Raw genomic sequence first — 20,598 nt, 5'->3', positions numbered from 1 at the left:
TCGAGTCTCCTGAATGGAAGAAGGCGGATTAAAATATCAATGGTGCAAAGACCCAGCGAACCAATAGAGCTAAAGTCATTGTTGGTGATTGGCGTATCGATTTGATCCGATGATTATGCAGTGAGGTTCCGATTTTGACTCTAGAACGAGACGACGGATTTCGTGGTCAGTAGGCCCTAATGAATTAAAACAGTGTTTTTTAATGTCTCATGTATCCCTCACAAAATTATGACAAAACAATCAACTTGTCTTGGTGACGTCACCACAGAATAAACCACACGTTCTCGTTTTTTAATCAAAATCCGAACCTCTCTTGTGTGTTACAGGAATGTCACAATCATAGATTTAAGTTGGAAGCACGCGAAGTTGGATGCTGGCTTCTTCTTTTGGCTTTTTGCCAATTTCCCTCGAGCCACAACAGATAGACGAAAGTCTTGACAGTGCACCTGTTGGCGGTAAATAGACTTGAGACACTAAAATGCGTAGTTTATAAAGAGGATGAAATAAAAAAAGTGTAAAAGTATTTCCAAAAGACAGCTGGAGAGACCACCATTTTTTCACATTGTCATGTCTATTTGCTCTTGCGGCTTTAGGTCCATCGACCCCCCCCCCCCCCCTGGATTGTCAGGATGTCTCACCTACCGGTTGGCAGAAAATTGGGACAGTAGTGGCATCTAATTCTTACTTGTTCGAAATGGCCTGTTTGCCAACTGGCGACAGAACGAACGGCTAAAGATCGTTCCAGATAAGATCTATGTCAAACCATTATACATTCTTCCTATTGACTATTTGGTCAGAAGAACCTGATCAACAACGAAAAATATCGAATGCTCTATGACGACAAGCCCATAACGCAAGGCCATGTCAAAGTAACAAAGAGGAGTAATAAATGATGATCCGAGCAGCTATAAGTAATTTCTATAAAACGTGATCAGTATACAATTTATTAAGGCTGGTGAAAAGATTTAGCTCCGTGTTTATTTAGGTCAGAACCCCAACGATAAATAACTTTCCTATTTTGAAGACTTCTCTCGAAATGAACAACAATAGAATAAATAATCTGAACTGCGTCAACTGAAATCAAACCAAGAAGGTCAAATCGCAAATCACATTTGATACCCATTTAAAATGCGTAGTCCAAATCCCTGGAACTGGACCAACAATATGTCCCTACACCAGGGACGTAGCAAGCAGGAAGGGAGTCAGGGATGCAGATCCCCCTCTCCCACCCAAAAATGTGTTTGACCATGATAACAAGACAGCTTTACCCAAGAAAGCCCCCCCCCGACCATAAAGCAAGCTACGCTTCTGTATAAGTGCAAAGTTGAAGTAAACAAATTCATCATTCCTTGCTCAATCAAATTCCGATATCAATCCTGGCCATATTTGGCTTTATTTTGCAGGATGTTTTGTTATTTGCGATCACCAATACAAGAAGTCGTCTCAACAAAACGGCAAACCCAAGATTAGCCCACCAGCCATAGGCCTAAGCCAATCAGAAAAAAGAAAATTCGATTTAAAAAAAATAAAACTCGTACATCATGCACGGAGAATTAAAATGTAGGAGAAATATTCAATTATTTGTTCAATTCAATGAGTATATTGAAATAGCTATGAAAAATTGTATTTGTACCAACCGCGGGCCACTACTGGCGGTTGACCGTCCTGCTCCGTTGGCCATGCTTGACCCTGCGATGAATTTTCCCCACTGCGATTGTTAGGATAAATTCTAAAACATCCAGATTTATAAAGAATTTCAGTTTACAGTGCAAATGCAATATGCGCCTACAAAGCAAGATATTGAGAAGTTAACTTTTGAGATATTTTAGAATAGAAATTGATACCTCACTGTCGGCATTGACTGTCTCATCAAAAGCGCTCGGGTCGACCAAAGATTTTGGTCTACATTTTACCCCCCCCCCCCTCCCCCCTCCTCGCGTTTTGGTGAGACAACGAATATCTCCAGTTCGGTATCAATTATTTAAGCAAAGCGCGAACATTGGCTTTTTTAGAACCGATAATGTCGAAACCTACGCATAATTTTAAAACATTCTCATCGATGCGTGATGTAGAAACTTTCTTTTTTTTGTCTAAAACAATCGATGATATCGAAGTCTACAGTATGGATCCGGCTTAAGGGCAGGTTTCAACTGAGAACGGGATCTCGAAACGAGTGGACAAGGATAATAATGTCTTATTCTAATGGCAGGCGAAAAAGAACATAATGAACGGTTTAGATGCAAAAGCCACTTTAAAATACAGTTCAGTTTTTTCTCCATCAAACGCAACTTTTCTGAACAGCGACTTCAATTTTTTGCATCAAAAGTAAAACTTCAGAACTTAGTCAATTAATCGATGTAACAAGACTGTCAATATACTCTAAACGTTGTTACTTCAACCTCTTTATTGAAAAAAAACCATGGATTTCAAAGTTGTTGCTTGGCAACATTCAATTAGGGCCCAGTTGCTCAATCGGCGTTTGAAAAAACGCCACCCTTAACTCATCTAAGCAATATATACATTTTTCGGCATTCAGTGACAACAGTGGGTTTTTGGACTTAAGCACACGTTACTGCCAACGCAGATTATATAAAGCAACCAAACCCTGATCAATGCATCGATATTTTGATATAATGGCGTCTTCAAAAGAAATTGCCGAGAACTCATTAAGCTAGGCTTAGAAATCGGCGACAGGACATGGCCAATCAGGATTGGAAAATTCAGACCTGAAAACAGATAAAAACGCATAATACCTATGAAAATGATTTATCTAATGAAAGAGGAAGTATATCACAAAGAGAACTGTGAGTTCTTTCAAAGGCTGACACACTGAATCAATAATACTTTCAATGTGGTATGGTAACGATGAAGTATTTTGTTGATGTTTACTTGACAATCTAGAGCGGTGATCACACTGAGTGTCTGCGTGTTCGTGATGTGAATAAAGACTAGTGACTGTTTTTAAGCCAAGTGTGAGTACATGAAGGTTACCTGATTAAAACCATTTGCTGTTTTTTATCTATACCTCACCCCAATCATACACATTTGTATCAACGAGAAAAACAAACCATCACTGTGGATTTTTTTTGCCGTCAGATGCATTGTCTTCTTGTCTTTGAATAGACGACTATGTCCCAAACCAAAACGTTTGGTTTTTGAAAATAAGGCATTTAATAAAAACTTTTGCAACTAGGTCTAGCAGACAACAACCGCTATGTGCTCCGATAGCATGGTTTTTTTGTTGTTGTCGAATCATGGTATATTTCCATATTTTTTTGAGATTTTGACTGACAGCGAATTTTCATGACAACGGGTTTAATTTCGAGTTAGCGGTAAAAAACTAAAAAAAACATGAAAAAATGCGAAACGTCTCGTTTTATGTGGTTAGATCTTCACATGTTTAGAAATCCCATTTTATGTCTATTAAAATGTTTCTTATTTATTGTAACTGTTATTTAATGGGATATTTGATAGTTTTGTGATATTGAAGCCCAGTTACTAGTTTATCGAGATTAGAAAACGGTTCATTTTCCCATCGATGAGTTTGTTTTGGCACACATATAAGCCCAAATTGGTGTGAGGGATACCGTTCCAATATTGTTGAACACGCAATTTGGCTGAAACCTCACAAACATAAATTTTATGATGCGTACATCAATTTTTGAGTCACCTCATAAGAAACAATTGACAGTGTATGTTGCCATAGATTACAACCTGATTATGGATTTTTTTTATAACAAATTGCAAACAGATGAGAGTGCATGCAGCTTAATTGCAATTAGCAATTAGCAGCTAATCAACACATCTGCCTAAATTCTTAGACAGTTCTCATCAATATAATTCATGTTGTATGTATTTGTAACCCGATAAATCATATGTGTACCTCATGTGCAGAATAAATATTTTTCGTTGAATTTTGGTCGTTCCATTATTGTTTTGCACCTCAGCTCAGTTTGTAGCTGAATAAAAAGGGCTTCATCATGGCTTCCAGTTAATTGCCCGAGAGAGCTGTTGGATCAAAGGAAACTTGCCGTGACCTGACTCTTTATTTGAAAGACTCTGATGTAATTAAACACAACCGACTAACGTTTACATCAGCTCTTCAGATTAATGTTACAGTCTAATTACTTTTTAATTCAACAATTTATAGTGAATGTATGACCAGATAAATTATTTGGATACCGCGCAACTGCAGAATCAAGGAAGTTTTAATATCGCAGACAGAAAGGTCAAGTCTACTCAAATAGTTATTTTAATCATGAAGCTATAGCTATAGCTGATTTATGTTCGATCTTAAATTAAGTGAATAATCCTACCGGATAGGCTTGAATAAAAATTGAACTCATAAAAAGGTAAGCTTATATGGATATATTTGATATCCCCCCCCCCCTCTTTATCGTACTAGGTACGCAGATTAAGGGTCGTTAGTCTGGACTTATACATGTAATAACATACTTCAAGCTGTGAAAAATGTGTTTTGACAAAACTATAAATAAATCGAAATGATTGCGAATGAAAAGGTCATACGACAGTGTCAAAGAACTTCCTTGTCGAAAGAGTGGGCATCTGAGTTGATGATAGACCAATCAGCGAAGTCCGAAAAATACCTTACCCTGAAGTGGAGAAAAATGTGTTTTGCATTTTTGAATGACGAAGTACATGTATAAATCAACTTATTTAACTAGTCATTGTCAAAGTACTTCCTTGTTCAAAACGCCGCAATGTTCTTGATTGACCAATCTGCGAAGTCCGACTCGACAATGGGTGGTCGAAATTATGAAAAAGTTTTTGGAAATTTTGGAATGAGAATGTATAAAAGGGAAATATTTGCGCAAGATAGGGTCAATCATACGTAATGGTCGAATCTTCGAGACTTTTTACACTGGAAATGATCATTATGAAGAGAGCGACGGCATACGGCTGTGGGCAGGGCGGAAACAACCCGACCATAACGTCACCGCATTAGGATGCCATAGAAGGAAACACGAAAATGTCTTTAAAATTGAATAAACTTGCTATAGACAATGCTATAGACAAAAATTGCTATAGACAACAATGTTCGAAAGCAGGAAATATATTGAACCGAAAGAGCACCGACATAATAAATGTTTACAGGGCGTTCATAATTCTAAAATATCTTTATGTATAATGAATCGCAGTTTTGAATTCAGATACCGCTTGTGTTGGTGCAAAGTATGGAAGCATTTAAAATCACAGTATTCATTGTCGGTATTGATTGTCTCACCAAAACTGCTCGGGTAGAGCTTAAATGTTAGCCAAAACCTCCACCCTCGCGGTTTTTGTGAGTCCACCAATACCTCCAGGCCAGTTCGGTATCAATTCCTGACGTCTTTACAGGTTGTCTACCCTTTGTCTAGTTTTACATGGAGTAAAAAAAATGTTTCTGCGAAAATGATATTTGGAAAAAATCAGGATGAAAAACAAATTTCTTACTGACACAATGGAAGTGATATCTGCCAAAAGAAGCACAAAAGTTCAAATATGGAAAGCAAAGTGACGTTCTAAGCAAAGTAACAGGCCTCTAATCCCACTGGGCAGCGCATTCAAGTGTGACGGTAGGCCTAGCATTGTTGGCAAAGCAAAATTCACCATATTCAACCACACGGAATCAGTCCTTTTTGCGCTGGCGAAGAGGCTACATCACATTGCGTACCCGTTCTTTTATAACGATTTTGATATTGATATTCTCCAAAATGGCAAAGGTGTAACAGCGCGGAATGAAGTTGGTTATTTCCCTGTTTTTCGCTGCTTGCTTCGCTGCGGCGACTTGCCAGTATTTCCAGCTCCAGGAAGGGTTCGAGTACCTCTACAGGGAGGATGTGGAGTGCCATCTGGGCAAGTCTGGAACCATCCTGGTGAAAGCGAAGGTAAGCAAACATTAGGCAAGCATTACATGTGCGTAGCTAGCGGGGCGGACTGGCAATTGCTCCCCCAAATGCCACCAAAAACGTGTTTTTGACAATGATTTTGGCCGAAAAATTTCAAATGTTTCAGCTATATCGGCACACGAAACCGCAACGAATTTGTCAGGATATGAACCATTCAATTCGAAAGATTGCTTTCATTTGTAGTCTGGCGTGCATAACATTCTCAGTCTCACTTGGTTACAAACTATGCCCGGGTGGTATTTTTTTGGTATAATAAATCACTGTTACGACCTCATTTACAGTGTACATGAAGTAATGAATCAAGTCAAAACAAACAACAACAAAAAGAAATGAAAAGAAAATGAAATGGCCAGGAACCAATGTGCTCACTGTATTGATATTTGATGGCTAGGAATTCATCCTGGTTAAGAAACGTACTACATGTATATAATATAGCTCAAATCAAAATCGATATGACATGTGATGCATCCTTGCTTGGAGTACCTACCATAAAAATATTATTGAAAACAAACAACTAATAAACGAGATATTGCACTTTTTACATTTTTTAGTTTTGGCCCCCTGATGGCCAAGTCGAGAATCAGATATGACCGAAATTCGGCGTCGAAGGCTATCTGACATAGGTGATCAAGTGTACCAAGTTTCAATCTCATAGCTTAAGTGATTAAGAACCGTACCATAGTTACACTCAAACGACACATTTATCCCAATTGACCTATGTGACCTTTAAAAGTAGGTTAAATCAAAAACCCGTACGACATATAATGTATCCTTTCTCGGACAACCTAACATAAAAATATCATCGAAAACAAGTCACTAATAAGAAAGATATTGCACTTTTTACCTTTTCAGTTTTGGCCCCCTGGTGGCTAAGTCGAGAATCAGATCAAACCAAATTTCGGCGTCGGAGGTTATCTGACATAGGTGATCATGTGCATCAAGTTTCAAGTTCATAGCTTAAGTTATTAAGAAACGTGCCATAGTTACCATCAAACGGCCAATTTATCCCAATTGACCACTGTGACCTTGAAAAGTAGGTCAAATCAAAACCCTGTACAGTGTATGGTGTATCCTTGCTAGAAGTACCTACCATAAAAATTTTATTGAAAACGGGTCACTCATTAGAGAGATATCATACTTTTTAGGTTTTCACTTTTGGCCCTCTGGTGGCTAAGTCAAGAATTACATTTAACCGAAAGTCAGTTTCGGAGATCACCTGACATGGGGGGTCTTGTGTATAGAGTTTCAAGTTCGTACCCCTAGCGGTTAAGAAACGTGCCACTGTTTTTGAAACAGGATACAGACGACGACGACGACAACGACGACAACGGCGGACGCTAGACACTGCGGTATTGTATAGCCTCCACTGTGGCGAGACAAAAATATCAAGAATCAAAAAAAGATTACTTTTTCTCAGATTTTATTATTTTTATACTTATGCTTAATTTGCATGCTGACTGTAAACGCGTATCATGCTTTACACAGTTTATTAAATGCTGACGGCAAAATATTATTATCATGCTTTACACGGTTTGATTTTAGTTTTATCATCTGAAATTATTTTTTAGTATTAGTCGAATAATATTTTACTCTGCAGAGGTCAATAAAACAGCCAGGGCTTCCTATCTGTGCTCAGTTGTTCAAAACAAGGTTTGTTTGTAACACTGGCGTTCACTTAACTTGGCGCTAAGTTGAAGGAAATAACGCTATGTTAGGTTGACACCCTTCACCTCGCCATCATTTAGCGCACTAGTAGCTAGAAACATGAGCTCCCATCATGTACTTAGTGCGTGAATTCCGAAGGCGTTAGTCCAACGGAGCCAAAAACTCGAGGCCGAAATGTACCACAGCGGAACGGATGTGTCTTCACCGTAGCATATACACTACATGACTTTGACCAGGCTACTCGTTCGAATACACCATCGATGACTGAGCTGGGTGGAATATACGGAGCTAGGTTATCACGTACATGGTAATCATCCTTCATTTCAGGTCAGCTTCACCCCAATCAAGACCATAGGGAGGCAACTTGAGATATCCCAAGCGGTCTACCATGTTATCTTCCAGGACAAGGTCACAGGACGTCAAAGTAAGTTAAGCAGCGGTCAATATGAATCATGCACCCCCTCTGGCGATAGACTTTTTGACTTATAGTCGACATTTAGCATTTATTTCGAGGGTTAGGATTCAACAATTATTCACCCAGAACTTAAAATGAAATAATCGTTGGTTCACAACTATCTTCTCCACTCTTTCACTGATCGTATGTACTCGACTAAGCGACAAGTATTTGACCATTTGACACTAGTTAAGCGACGCGTTTTCGACCATTCGACACTACCTGGGCGACAGGTATTCGACCTCCTCGACATTACTTAGGCAACAGGGATTGGACGGGAAATATGTGAATTGTTCGGCACCAATGGCGTTTTATATATGATTTCTTCCCCTTCCAGGCCAAGCAGACTCCGAAATGGACTTCAGCAAATGGTGAGTTGAGCCTATCGGGGGGGGGGGGGGGGGGGGGAGCAGTGTCCGGGGCGTAGGCTGATCCGTATTTTTGTGACCGAATTTCTTTTATATCTTACGATGGGTGAGGACTTATCCCTTGGTTAAATCAGTAGTTACATCAACCCTGGCCCAGATTTTGCCTGTTGACAAAGTACTACTCAGAGTCAACCGAGTTTATAGCCTGAACACCAGGGAATAGTGAGGCAAATATACGTCACAAATAATTGCTTAACCTAGACATTTCATCTCATCAAAAGTAGTATAGATTGTATCCTTGATCCATATTTAATAGCATTTAGCTCTGAGGTCGTCACAATTTATACTATACACCACGTAAACAGCTATGTAATTTATAGTTCCCTTTATAAATTCTGAATAATCTCCTTTTTTTCCAGGTTTTCTATCGTCATCTCTCTTGACCATGGCGACATTGAGAAGGTCTTCCACCCGCCGGACGAAGATTCTACCATCCTTGGCATGAAGAAATCGTTCGCAACAATACTATTCGGCAAACTCCACTCTCATGATGATCCTACGCTTACGGTAAATATTTTCAGTGATTATAATTAGTACGGGGTGTTCTCAAAATATTCTATACCCTCGAATTACAGTAATTGACGATAATTCCACACAGACAAAGAACCTTCCAAAGAGTCTTAATTTTTTTAATTGTTTAACAAAAAACCAATGGTGATTTTAAAGTTATATTGTCCTGTATTATACATTAATATAAGACCATAAAGGACATCTTTGTAAAATTTGGGTCAAATTGAGAATTTTACTCAGGCATGAAAGGGTTAGGGAGATAAATGTTACATCGTCACTCTCTTTATATGGCAGATTCATGTGTCGCAATGCTTTGTTTGCAGGACATCCAGCACGACCGAGAAACTGGAAAATGGAGTTACTCCACGATGGAAAATGGGCATGAAGGTGAGGAACGTTCGTGGCGAACCTCTACATATTACGGAGTTTTTGCAAATCCCCTGAAACTTCGACGCGGACGCCTATCCCATTGTTCGACTAAGTTATCAGTAGATCGAACAATCGGATAGGCGTTCATGTTGGCGTTTCGGGAGATTTGCAAAATAACTCTCTATTTAGGCCCTCTTCGCACTTTAAAGTGTGTCAATTCAGAGTGGAATGCGGATATTACGTTCTACTATATCCGGTTCAGTTCTATCAATTGGCTCTTTTTAAAGGTCTGTGAATCAGGCAAAACCGATTTTGTCAACAGAACTCCTTTATACTTTTTGTCATTTCAAGTGTTCTCTCAGTCTGTATTACTCTGCCGGGTTTTTTTCAGGTCTTCACAATGCAAGTTACACGGCTGAGCCAAATGATCAAGGTATCCGCTTCACGAAGACCAGACTGGAGCATCCACAGCTGAAAACCGCTGTCAACAATTACACGAAGGTAACCAAGGAACATAACAAAATTATGATGAATGTGTAATTTATCATATACTACCAAGCGATTGGATTGGCTTTGATATTTAATGTATATAATATCAAACATGATTTCTAAATGGCAAACTGTCGGCCATGATAATCTAGAAGGCTGTACTTAAGACCGACATCTGTCTTTTCGGAGATCGTTGCCCTGTAAGTTTCTCTTGCAGACACTTTTTGACTGGACGTGAACATACAGTGTACGAGGACATCAATAGCTCCTGCCCCGGTCAAACATCGGTCTCATCCACTGGCACCAGTCTGAAAGCCAGCGAGGTGGTCTAAAACTGTTCCAGTGGTTATGAAACGTATAGTACAAGTATCTGCAATTTGTTGGCAGACCTCTACAGTCACGTTGTTATCATGGAGTACTTCTTTCAGGTTTTGCATTACGATTCTCATCTCGGCTTGGTATCCAAAGTAAACGTGGACGAATTCATTGAAGTGGGTAAAGCGCCGAAAGGGTGAGTGTCTTGCCAGTGAATGTTGTCAGTGAAAACGTGTAGAAGGGCACAATCTATTGCATAAACAACATTAACATCCCAGACGATTTTAAGACGACTACTGATACCAGACTTCTCACTTCTACGAACCAAAACTATTGCCTTATATGAGAGCGCGATATGGTCTTTTTCTGAAGGCCTGGAGGCCCAAAACGGCTGGAATGTTCGGGATACTTAGTAAACACCCATTTTTTAACGGGATTTGGTAAAATATCGGAGGGGCAAATATTGCTTCGGGATTTTCCGAAATTGCCTGTCGGGATACCAGAGGTCTTTTTTGATAACGGGTCTTCGGGACAGATACCCAATTTCCCCCTTGTGAAACATACTTTAGCAAGATGATGTGGTGAAGTTTGTTGCATCAAACTGTAACTAGACGATTCCAGTGATATTACGGTCGGCATTCATGGTTTTTCTCCTCATTCTCCTTTTCAGTTTTGATCCGTTTGAGAACGACAGGCAACCACTTCCAAATGACACCTACATCAGAGCAGGTAATGAACTTCATGTAGAAACAATTGTCATTGTTCCCTTTTGGCCAGTGTTTATTACAAGCAAATGCCGCACTGGATCCGGCAACATATTTATAACATACAATCATTTACATTTAATTGGCAAATATGTTGATCGTTTTTTAGTGCTCCCAGACAACGTGTCAAAGGTAAAAGAAGGGAAAAACTACAAGGGAAAAGTTCCCGGTGTCGATAATACACATTCTCTGACAGGATGATATTCGGTCTGAATCTGTCAAAGAGAAATTTGAGATTGGGTTTATTCAGCGATATAATGCATCAATATCACGGCTAAGTCTTGGCCTTAATGCTAATTGCAAACATACAGAAAATTACTATACGAATTGCAATCATCTAGAAATGTATTGACTGGCAAACACCTACAAAGATACCTTTAATATCTTCCTTTCCAGAAACCCCGACGATGACCGCAACCAGCGTTGGATCCGCCCAGCTGTTAGCAAGGAATCGACTCCGAGGTCCATCGATCATGAAGCCAAAATCTGGTCTGGTTGATGGCATGATCCATGTTAAGCTGGTATGTAGTGGTAATCATAGGGATCCTCAGGGGAACGCCGTTCGTTATTACTGGTGGTCAATGAAAGCAGAAAGGCAGCCGTTGTTGAGTTATCATGTATGCGAAATGCTGAAACTCGGTAGTCTTATAGTATCCGTATATCTGTCTGCACAACGGCTTTGTCGAAATTCATATCCAGTCGTATTTACACAATTTGAAAAATTTCAAATTCAATTACAAATTTTAAAAATCTTATGACCGGCGTAGGACTTTAAACTTGTTTATTGTGTAGTGTGTAGTTAGATGATAATTTCAACCGTAGTTGACACGGTTGACCCCAAGTTTAAATTTAAATTTAAATATTCAGGCTTATCAGATCGTTGAAGACTCAAGTATTGTTTTTAGCCAAAGAACAATAAAATGTCCATTTGATTCACCTGCGAGTTTTTTTCCTCACAATGTAAATGTTGCGTTTGCAAGATGATATTGACCTCTGGTTCAGACCAACGTGACTTATAGAATATGATAATTATTACAAATATAATTATGAGACTTATAGAGCGCTAAATCAAACTGGTTTAAGTCGCTCAACGTGCTTCACATTTTTACCCATAGCTAGTTGCCTGTACATTCATTATTCAAGCTCCACTTTCCTGGAGTATTCCTTATAAAGTATGTCTTAGTGCTACATATTTTATTTCAGGAAACATATGGGAAGATAGAGCCAAAAGTGAAAGATCCGAACTATGCCAAATATTTGAGAGGCAACTTCACCTGTTTACAGAAGCTTTCAGATTACGGTAAGTAATTAAAGATCAAGAAAACTTTCAGTACCGGGTAGGCCTATATATTTGTTTTTCTTCCATGTTTCTCATTGATGTTGCATGTAATTGAGAACACGAATCGACGATGATTAAAGAAGGAGAAGAGACCAAATACATCAGGAGCTTACCATGATCACGATACCATTGTTGCTGAGTCTTAATTTGCATGCTGACTTTGCACGTTTATCATGCTTTAGGTATTATAATTCAGGCGCTGACAACAGAGCACTATCATGCTCTGCACAATTTGCGTACTGATCATACTTTCAGTTTTTCGTAGCGATGGACCTGGCTTTTTGACTGAACCAGTGGAGAAGGCCACTGCACGGACAACAGTACAACATGGCTATCTGTTTATTTTATTTTGAACATCTCTATCCAGGTTCCCTCGAAGGTATCAAGTGTTTCAAAGGCCTGGTGAATGTTTTGAAGAATCTGCCTGATGAGGATCTCATCACGGTCACTGATCAGGTTTTCAAGGGTGGCCGTCCTCTCCTAGAGAAACTGTAAGTAGCCGTGACTACAAATATTAACACAGACAAATACACTGCACAACCTTTATGACGACTACGCTTGGAGTTGGACCTGATGGAAATTAATTGCTTCAACACAGAAACTGCCTTCCAAAGATCTGTCCCAAAGGGGGCGCGATTTCTGTATCAATGACAAGGAGAGGTTGTGATTATCTGATTTTTTCACGGGCGTTAATTTTAACTGGCCGAAATTCCATGGCTAATATTATTGATACATACAGCGTTCCCGGGGCCACTACCTCAGCAGATAGCCTCCACCTGGTCGACGCCCTATTTGACATTGGAACCGACCTGTCAATTGGATTGTTGGTGGAATTTGCTTTCAAGTCAAACACAGAAATCCTGAAGCGGACCTTTTTTATATTGTCGGACGTCGATAAACCTTCATTTGAGGTAGGTAGTATTTCTTGATCGAAATAGCCCATGAATTACTGTTCATCCATTACGCATGTTGAACGTAATGCATGACAGTATCATAATATACATATCTAAAAAGTGAACAAATTAGATATCTTTAAAACCAAATTTGCTTTGAAGAAAATCTACTATATTGATCACCGCTTATCACATTGCAGGTCTTTGATACTGCCCTTGAGCGATATTGTTTCTTCCCGGAGACATTCCCAGATAGTGTTCAGGACGATGAGACCCACCACCAAGCTCTGTTGGCTCTTGGCAGCCTCGTCCGCCGACACGACCTAAACGGACGAAAGGAAGAAGCGCATAGATTGGTTGGAAAACTCGAAGCCGTGTTAGGCCTCCATGGTAAGAACTTACAGAGTTGTCGCAACTTGGCTATACTGCCTGACTCATGTTTGCTCGAGTGTGCAAATCGGTGCGCCACGAAAGGTCTCGGGTTCTCACGATTCTAACAGTCATTTCGGGCTTGCAAAAAATCACTTAAATTAACCAAAATATAGAATGCCTGAAGAAGTAATCATGAAAATCCCGTCGTTGCAGATCCTCACGCCTACAACATGGCCCGCTCAACCCTGAACGAAGAAGATGCAGGGAGTTTCGACCTCAAACATGTCGTACTGCTCGAGAGCCTGGGCAATGCAGTCATGGACAGGTCCTATGATCACATTATCTCTTATGTCAATTCTTCTTCGCATTCTGTCTTGAAGAGGGCAGGTCTTCATGCCCTGAGGCAATTCCAACGCGATTCGGTAAGCAACTCGCCCTATTCTAGACCTTCAAACATTCCTTTTTCCCGCGATCAGGTTTTAGCGATGAGCAGGGCTTATTATATGTCAAGTGAAAAAAAAACTGCTGGTGAGTGTTTTGATATCTGACCGTTCCCCCCACATACGTATGTAGCAGTGCTGCTGTCTACATTCTGGTTTCGATACCAAGGTACTGGTACCGTACTTAGGAGTAATCAAGTTACATAATTTTTTCAGGCTGTCTCCGCACTGTACCACGCTGCCACCAAAGACGAAAGCATGCTTATAAGACACGAATCCACTATCATACTCCGTAGGCATAAAAGAAAGGCGATGTTTCCTATGGTGAATCCGCCAGGGTGAGTCCATCTATGAACTCTTCTTGTCTTTGCAGGCAAGCATTGGACAAGGAAATCCATGATGAAAACTATCCAATCATGCCAGTGAGCTGACGGAGTACAACCCATTTACTGTATTTTCCAGAACCTCATTTAACTGTTGACCTCGACTTAAACTTTGTGTTTGGTTCACTGGGTTTAGCTGAATTACGCCAAGCAGAGCCCTTCCATTACATTTATTTGAAAGACTCTGCTATGGGCGGTTATTGCCGCAAATATTCACCAACGCGCCAGGGATAGCAAGTGACTCCTAGAAGCCGATGAGGCGGATAGTTCGTGGCGCGTACAGCTGTCATTTCTAAAATCTGCATTTCCTAGAATCGTCGTGAGGGATAGATACCGCGAGCTCTAGAACCCGCAGGTTCTAGAACCGTGAGCGATAGATCTCGTGAGGGATAGAAGTTCCAAAAAAATCCGTTATGTGGCGCCACTGTCGCATATTGACGTCGTCGTATTGTTTTTGCTGTAAGCGACACTACTGTCAGTTGGCCTCAACACGTGGTACTTGTCACTGTCAGAAAGCGCGTACATGCGTAGGCTACTTTCGTTGCAATTTTAAAAATGTGCGACCAGTCGCAGCTGCAACAGGCAGCACTACTGCTTCAGCAAGTAGTGCAGATTTTAGACCAGCAGCAGCCCGATCAGCTGCAGCCGAGACAGCCTCCAGCAGAGGCTAGTGATATAAACCCTAGTATAAACCCTGATTCTACACCACGAATATGCGACAGTGGCACCACATAACGGAAATCGTTTGAACTGCTATCGCTCACGAGATAGTGGCGCCACATAACGGATTTTTTTGGAACTTCTATCCCTCACGAGAACTATCGCTCACGGTTCTAGAACCTGCGGGTTCTAGAGCTCGCGGTATCTATCCCTCACGACGATTCTAGGAAATGCAGATTTTAGAAATTACAGCTGTACGCGCCACGAACTATACGCCTCATCGGCTTCTAGTAACTTGCCTATCCCTCGCGCGTTGGTGAATATTTGCGGCAATAACCACCCATACTCATCGGCTTCTAGGAGTCACTTGCTATCCCTCGCGCGTTGGTGAATATTTGCGGCAGTAACCGCCCATACTCTGCGCTTAGTAAGCATAAAATTGTCTTGCTTTGAACAACCCACCCAAAGCGTCCAATCCCAGACATGATAAGATACCGAAGAAGTCTTAAATTTAAATTTCTAATTTATATTGACGATATGGCCCTACTAACAAATATATGCAACAGTTTAACGATTACTCATATCTAACTTGTTTTCTAATTTTTCAATTCAGGTCTAAGATTGGTCCAATGACTTCGGAAGCTGCCCGTCATCACCGAGAAAGGCGCGATATTAAACTATTTAATTTCGAACTAAAGTCCCCGAGTATAGACTGGAGGAAGATGTTGGGGTCTAAAAGCATCGGAGCTTCGTTTGGCTTGATCATCAAAAATCAAATGAACATTAAAATTGGTATATATGCACTGTAAACTCGAATATTTTCACAGTTCTTAATCGCTGTGTGCCTCATAAGCAGAGCCTGCTATACTAACAGGAAGAACATTCCAATGGTCCAATTATTTGTTGTATAGGGAGGACAAGTGAACATTTTAATGCTGACGGAGTATAGCCCATTGAAAAAAATAGCCGACTCGTATTGAAATACCCTTGCGTAACAAAAGAATGTACGGAAGCCCATAAGGGACATTTTGAATAAAAATGCAATTTGTATTTTTTCTTCGGAGGTTCACCGCGGTGGAAACCTCTAAAATATTAACAAAACTAAACAAAAAAGTTAAAAACCTCCGAAGAAAAAATACAAATTGCACTTTTATTCAAAATGTCCCTTATGGGCTTCCGTAAGAATGTGATCAATGGACTCTACTTCCATGAGAGAGATAGCCATGCTTGTTTGTACACTTTGTTAATTGCTTTATGATTCACAAACATTTCTGAGAAAATTCTGTGAAATTTTCGCGATGTACTTTACTGTTTTCCACTGTCGAAAAGTCATGGTCCCTCGGTATGGAGAAACTTTGCAGGGATCAACCGAAAACTTGAGACACAGACGGGATGATGATCATTTTCGTTTATTAGCAAAGATAAAGCAAGAATAATGTTGATTAAAACAAATTATTTGTGTTACTGAAAATTCATTTGTTAACTTTGATACATATGCATGTGTTCTGTCAATCAATAACATCTTGGGGTCGTGTTTAAAACAACACTGTCATCTTTGTCAACCACATATAAAACGATTATTTGCAGAAAAGCTGAAAGCCGAAGGGGACATCGACGTCCACGATGAAGCCTATGCGAAGCTCCACCTTGGCATTGTTGGCTACACTTACAACTTCTTGGTTGCTAGAGTATGCTTCAACGGGATGGCATCGTATAACTTGAATATACTCCAGGTATGCTAGTTTACTTTCATTTTTAACTTCCAGTCACATTTATTATTTCATTCCTATCTGACATCATAAGAAGAAGAGAATCTCAACCTCCACCTCAACTTGCTGTTATTGTTCGGCAATCTGGGAAGGTTTTACACTTCAATTTATAACTCGAGGGACTCGCTTTCAAATCGAGTTGCAGCTGCTGCATGCAAATGATACGAGTTACTTGAGATCCATTGACATTTTAGGAGTTCAATTTCCAAAGCCTCCTGAAACAGATCAAAGACTACTTCAACCTTGTTGGTGATACCGTGGATGCCATTAAGGATGGAATCAAGTTTATCCAGGGTTTGGTGAACGGTGATGTTAAGATTAAAAACATCATTGAAGATTTCGTCAAATCGCTGGAGGACATGCCTAAGAAGGTGAGCGTAAAGATATCATCATCGTCATCATCATCATCATCGTCGTCGTCGTCGTCGTCGTCATCATCTTTCATCATCAAATGGGTCTATCCACAGCAAGGCGGAAAAGGTCTTTGATGTTTCAGACAGTCTGGTCTTTCACGTTGTCCGTCGAAATTCTCTTTGGGCAAATTCAGCATGATAATTGTTAAGTCAGCATGAAAATTACGTTATGTAGAGCATTATAACCTAGCAGTCAGCATGCAAAGTAGGCTACCTAGAAATGGGTTGCGCAGCCCGCATGACTATAAAGCAGCTTAAATAGTTAGAATCTCTACAGGAGTATGATACGACCTTCTTTCATCTTTGTTACATAATTCGATGACAATGCTTTTTGTTCAGATTGCCGACATTGGACGCAAAGGATTCCAAGCCATGCGGATGATTGGAATGTTTGATGACACGGAACTGCCTGCGTTCCTTCGCCCAGCAAAGAACGTCATCATAAGGATAACGAACCTTTACAACAGCATCAAAACCAGCATCATGGACTTCTACAACGTGAGTTGACTATGAGGCGTTGTTAGCATACTATTATAAGTGTGAAAAGCCCTTTTCCCCGTAATTTAGATACGAAGCATGTAATAGGTAACTTATTTGCCAAATTTAAGTGCTGTTTCATTCTTACACTAAATTCTGTAGCTTTTAACCTCTCAGTTTGCCATGAACTCCGCCATTACGAACTTTCGTTATCCCTCTTGCCTTCGCCGTCTTCGCACATGTCCATCACTCACAATAATTGGCAGGAGTTCTTAGTTAAGCTGAATTGCCCTAATGTGGATGATTTTATTCTGGTTATAACTTCGTTGTCAATGAAGGAATTAACAAAAATACAATGACCTTTCCAATAAGACAGGGGAAAGAGTTTATCAACGAGGTGTTGATGTGTTTCGGCAGCAAGCTCACCAGATGGTTGGCCTTCGTATTAGCTCTACGTCTCTCAGAACATTGTTTCCCTTGAGCAGATCTAGGAACTTTGGTTGGGAAGGGGGTTCACCATGTGATAATCTTGATCATCGTGGCGCACCAAAAAGCTGAGGTCTGTCCCAGGAAAACTTTTTAATCAAGATGTGATTATAGTCCGTTTTCAATATCTAGAATACGTTTGAAAAAAATATTTAACGGACCCATTGAGGGGGAGGGGGGTGAGCCCCCGGAACCCCTCTCCTGTATTCGCCCATGTTTCCTCTAATAGACGCCGATGCCTTGGAAGAATAACGAGCACTGACTCGATTTCAGGGTTTGATGATTAAGGTTGAATGTTTAAAGATGGTCATCACTGATAGAAATAGTTTATAAAATATTTTAGGTGTGACGTAGCATTTGTTTACCTTTTCAGAAAATGACTGATGCTGTCATTACATTCAGAAGGTCATTCAAAACGATCTTTGAGAGCGTGAAAGCCATTATAGACTCTGTCAAAAACTTCAAGGATTCTCCAAAACAAGCCCTAGCTGCTGTGTTTAAAGGCGTCATAAAGTAAGTAAGGTCGCAATAAAATTAACCGATCGACTTCACGTGTTGGCTTCATCTGGAGCATAGGCCTTCCACTGTCTTCCACAACGATCCTACGGCCCTGCGCTGCTGCCTCAGTTTGCCTTAATGAGAGCCACAGAGACCGCACCTCAAAGCTACATTGGTATGTTGTGGGTTCCATGGGAGAGGGCCTACTTCCTGGAAAATTCTGCTCGATGGCTCTCTCACCTAGTGACCAAGTCATCTTCACTTTCTCCTCAGCACTTACACTTTGTTTGATTTTGATGATTGCTGCAATTGAATTATTGCTTGACTTCCTAACTATCATATTCTTTGTGTGATTTTAATTATTGCCGCTCACGTTTTCATCAGATATGGATAGATAGGCATAATCTATAATCTGTGTCATCTTTAATGTAGACAATTTGCCTGATACGTTGTTATTTCTTCAGCATCAAACTTGCGGTGACAGATTTCCTCGAGGCAAAGAATGCGACAATGAACGCCTGTTTCTTCCTAAAAGACGAGAAACCAGACTGGTGGGACCTGAAGACTATTTACACAGAGATAAAGGAGGATGTAAAGGTGGCTTTCAAAGCCATTGTTAAGGGAGGAAAGAAATGGGTCATCGACATCGCCACCAGTGATGATCCAATCGCTAAACTGACAAATGGCAAAACGACCATGGTAAGTTATTGTGAACCGCAATATTTCCGCCGGTGTTTATTTTCGCAAATAACTTCAATTCATTCAATTCACAAATATTTAAAATGTCAAAATATTTATTGATTGGAAAAACCAAAAGAATCTTCGTAAATTCCCTAAATGTTAGGACAATTTTTTTTTAAAAGCATCGATTCTGCGAATCACCAATATAGATAGATGCAAAGGTAAAGAGGTAGACTATTTGTATTCGCCCCAGTTGATTAATATGTTCTTGTGAAGGCGCAGTTTAAAAAAATCTTTTGAAGATAATAATGATTATGATAATAGAAAAAAACAATAATATCTAGTTCTCATAATAGCGTTTTTCCAGGTTTCCCTGCTGAAAGTGTTTTTGGGAGCCCATACTATTTACCCCGGTCTCAACAGAAATCAATCAAGGAGCAACCAGAAGGCGCTCACTTGAACTCGACCAGTGTACATGATATTTCCTTTACAACAGCGTACATGCATAAAAAAAAAAGAAAAAAAGTTTGTTTATTATAGTGTCACCCCTAATGAAAGGGCCAGCAAGCTTTGGATTATGAGACACACTTTACTTCCGAACTCCTTTCTCTAATGCCAGGCGCCTGGTGAGAAGGCAGTTTGTACCCTATATTTAACTAGCTGGCGGCTAACCAACCGGCCGCATCAGAAAAAGGTTACCAGCGGGCCTCGAACCTCCGACCTTCAGTTCACGAGGCGGACGCCTTAACCACTAGGCCAACGAGATCGGAATGCATATTAAATCAAAATATAAATGAATAACGCATTGTTTCTATTTGATGGAGTTATAATGCTTACTTCCATTATGACAGAAAAAGGTGAAGGAAAAGTTCCTCGCAGACTTGCAAGCTGTTATCAATGTGATTGTGGATCCTTTCAAAACATTCCTGGGAAATATAGCTCAGCCGTTCATCGAGGCGTACCAGCGAGTGACGGACATCATACAAAAGCTGAAAGATGCCTATGTGAAGCTCAAGAAAGGGTAAGTCTAAAGATTTGTTTATTTCAGCTTCTCTTTAAGTTTCATACCTTGTCGTAGTGGCATACTACTGTTAGTTACCTCAAATAATTTAGAGTATATACTTGGCATTTTGTCCCACCTGTCAGAAAGTCACTCGCAAACCTTAGAGGGTATCACTTAGAATCTGTAGCGATTCTTTGACTGTTTGACAGGTGGCAGTGTCTCGCATAGAATGGGAGCCGGGAGGAGGAATCGACTCCCAGGAAGCGACTAAGCAGCCGCCG

At 40.2% G+C, this 20,598-nt stretch overlaps 1 protein-coding gene across 3 annotated transcripts in view; it reads left to right on the top strand.

The window, feature by feature from the left end:
• Nucleotides 1-5,652: 5,652 nt before the first annotated feature.
• LOC135499666 (uncharacterized) overlaps nt 5,653-20,598 on the top strand; it is an 83,831-nt gene continuing 68,885 nt past the window's right edge. For all 3 annotated transcript variants that reach the window (XM_064790569.1, XM_064790568.1, XM_064790567.1), the window contains exons 1-22: nt 5,653-5,888; nt 7,902-7,998; nt 8,366-8,399; nt 8,816-8,963; nt 9,290-9,353; nt 9,727-9,836; nt 10,253-10,335; nt 10,810-10,868; nt 11,300-11,424; nt 12,107-12,203; nt 12,610-12,733; nt 12,982-13,153; nt 13,336-13,525; nt 13,721-13,929; nt 14,164-14,285; nt 15,604-15,782; nt 16,578-16,723; nt 16,954-17,130; nt 17,512-17,670; nt 18,509-18,648; nt 19,098-19,332; nt 20,166-20,335. In XM_064790569.1, the coding sequence (XP_064646639.1) occupies nt 5,739-5,888; nt 7,902-7,998; nt 8,366-8,399; nt 8,816-8,963; nt 9,290-9,353; nt 9,727-9,836; nt 10,253-10,335; nt 10,810-10,868; nt 11,300-11,424; nt 12,107-12,203; nt 12,610-12,733; nt 12,982-13,153; nt 13,336-13,525; nt 13,721-13,929; nt 14,164-14,285; nt 15,604-15,782; nt 16,578-16,723; nt 16,954-17,130; nt 17,512-17,670; nt 18,509-18,648; nt 19,098-19,332; nt 20,166-20,335 (2,990 nt within the window). In that variant the 5' untranslated portion in view covers nt 5,653-5,738. The remainder of the gene's footprint in view (nt 5,889-7,901; nt 7,999-8,365; nt 8,400-8,815; nt 8,964-9,289; nt 9,354-9,726; nt 9,837-10,252; nt 10,336-10,809; nt 10,869-11,299; nt 11,425-12,106; nt 12,204-12,609; nt 12,734-12,981; nt 13,154-13,335; nt 13,526-13,720; nt 13,930-14,163; nt 14,286-15,603; nt 15,783-16,577; nt 16,724-16,953; nt 17,131-17,511; nt 17,671-18,508; nt 18,649-19,097; nt 19,333-20,165; nt 20,336-20,598) is intronic.

This window comes from Lineus longissimus, chromosome 15 (assembly GCF_910592395.1).
Source record: "Lineus longissimus chromosome 15, tnLinLong1.2, whole genome shotgun sequence".
Taxonomy (NCBI): domain Eukaryota; kingdom Metazoa; phylum Nemertea; class Pilidiophora; order Heteronemertea; family Lineidae; genus Lineus; species Lineus longissimus.
This window is presented reverse-complemented; position numbering and strand designations above follow the sequence as displayed.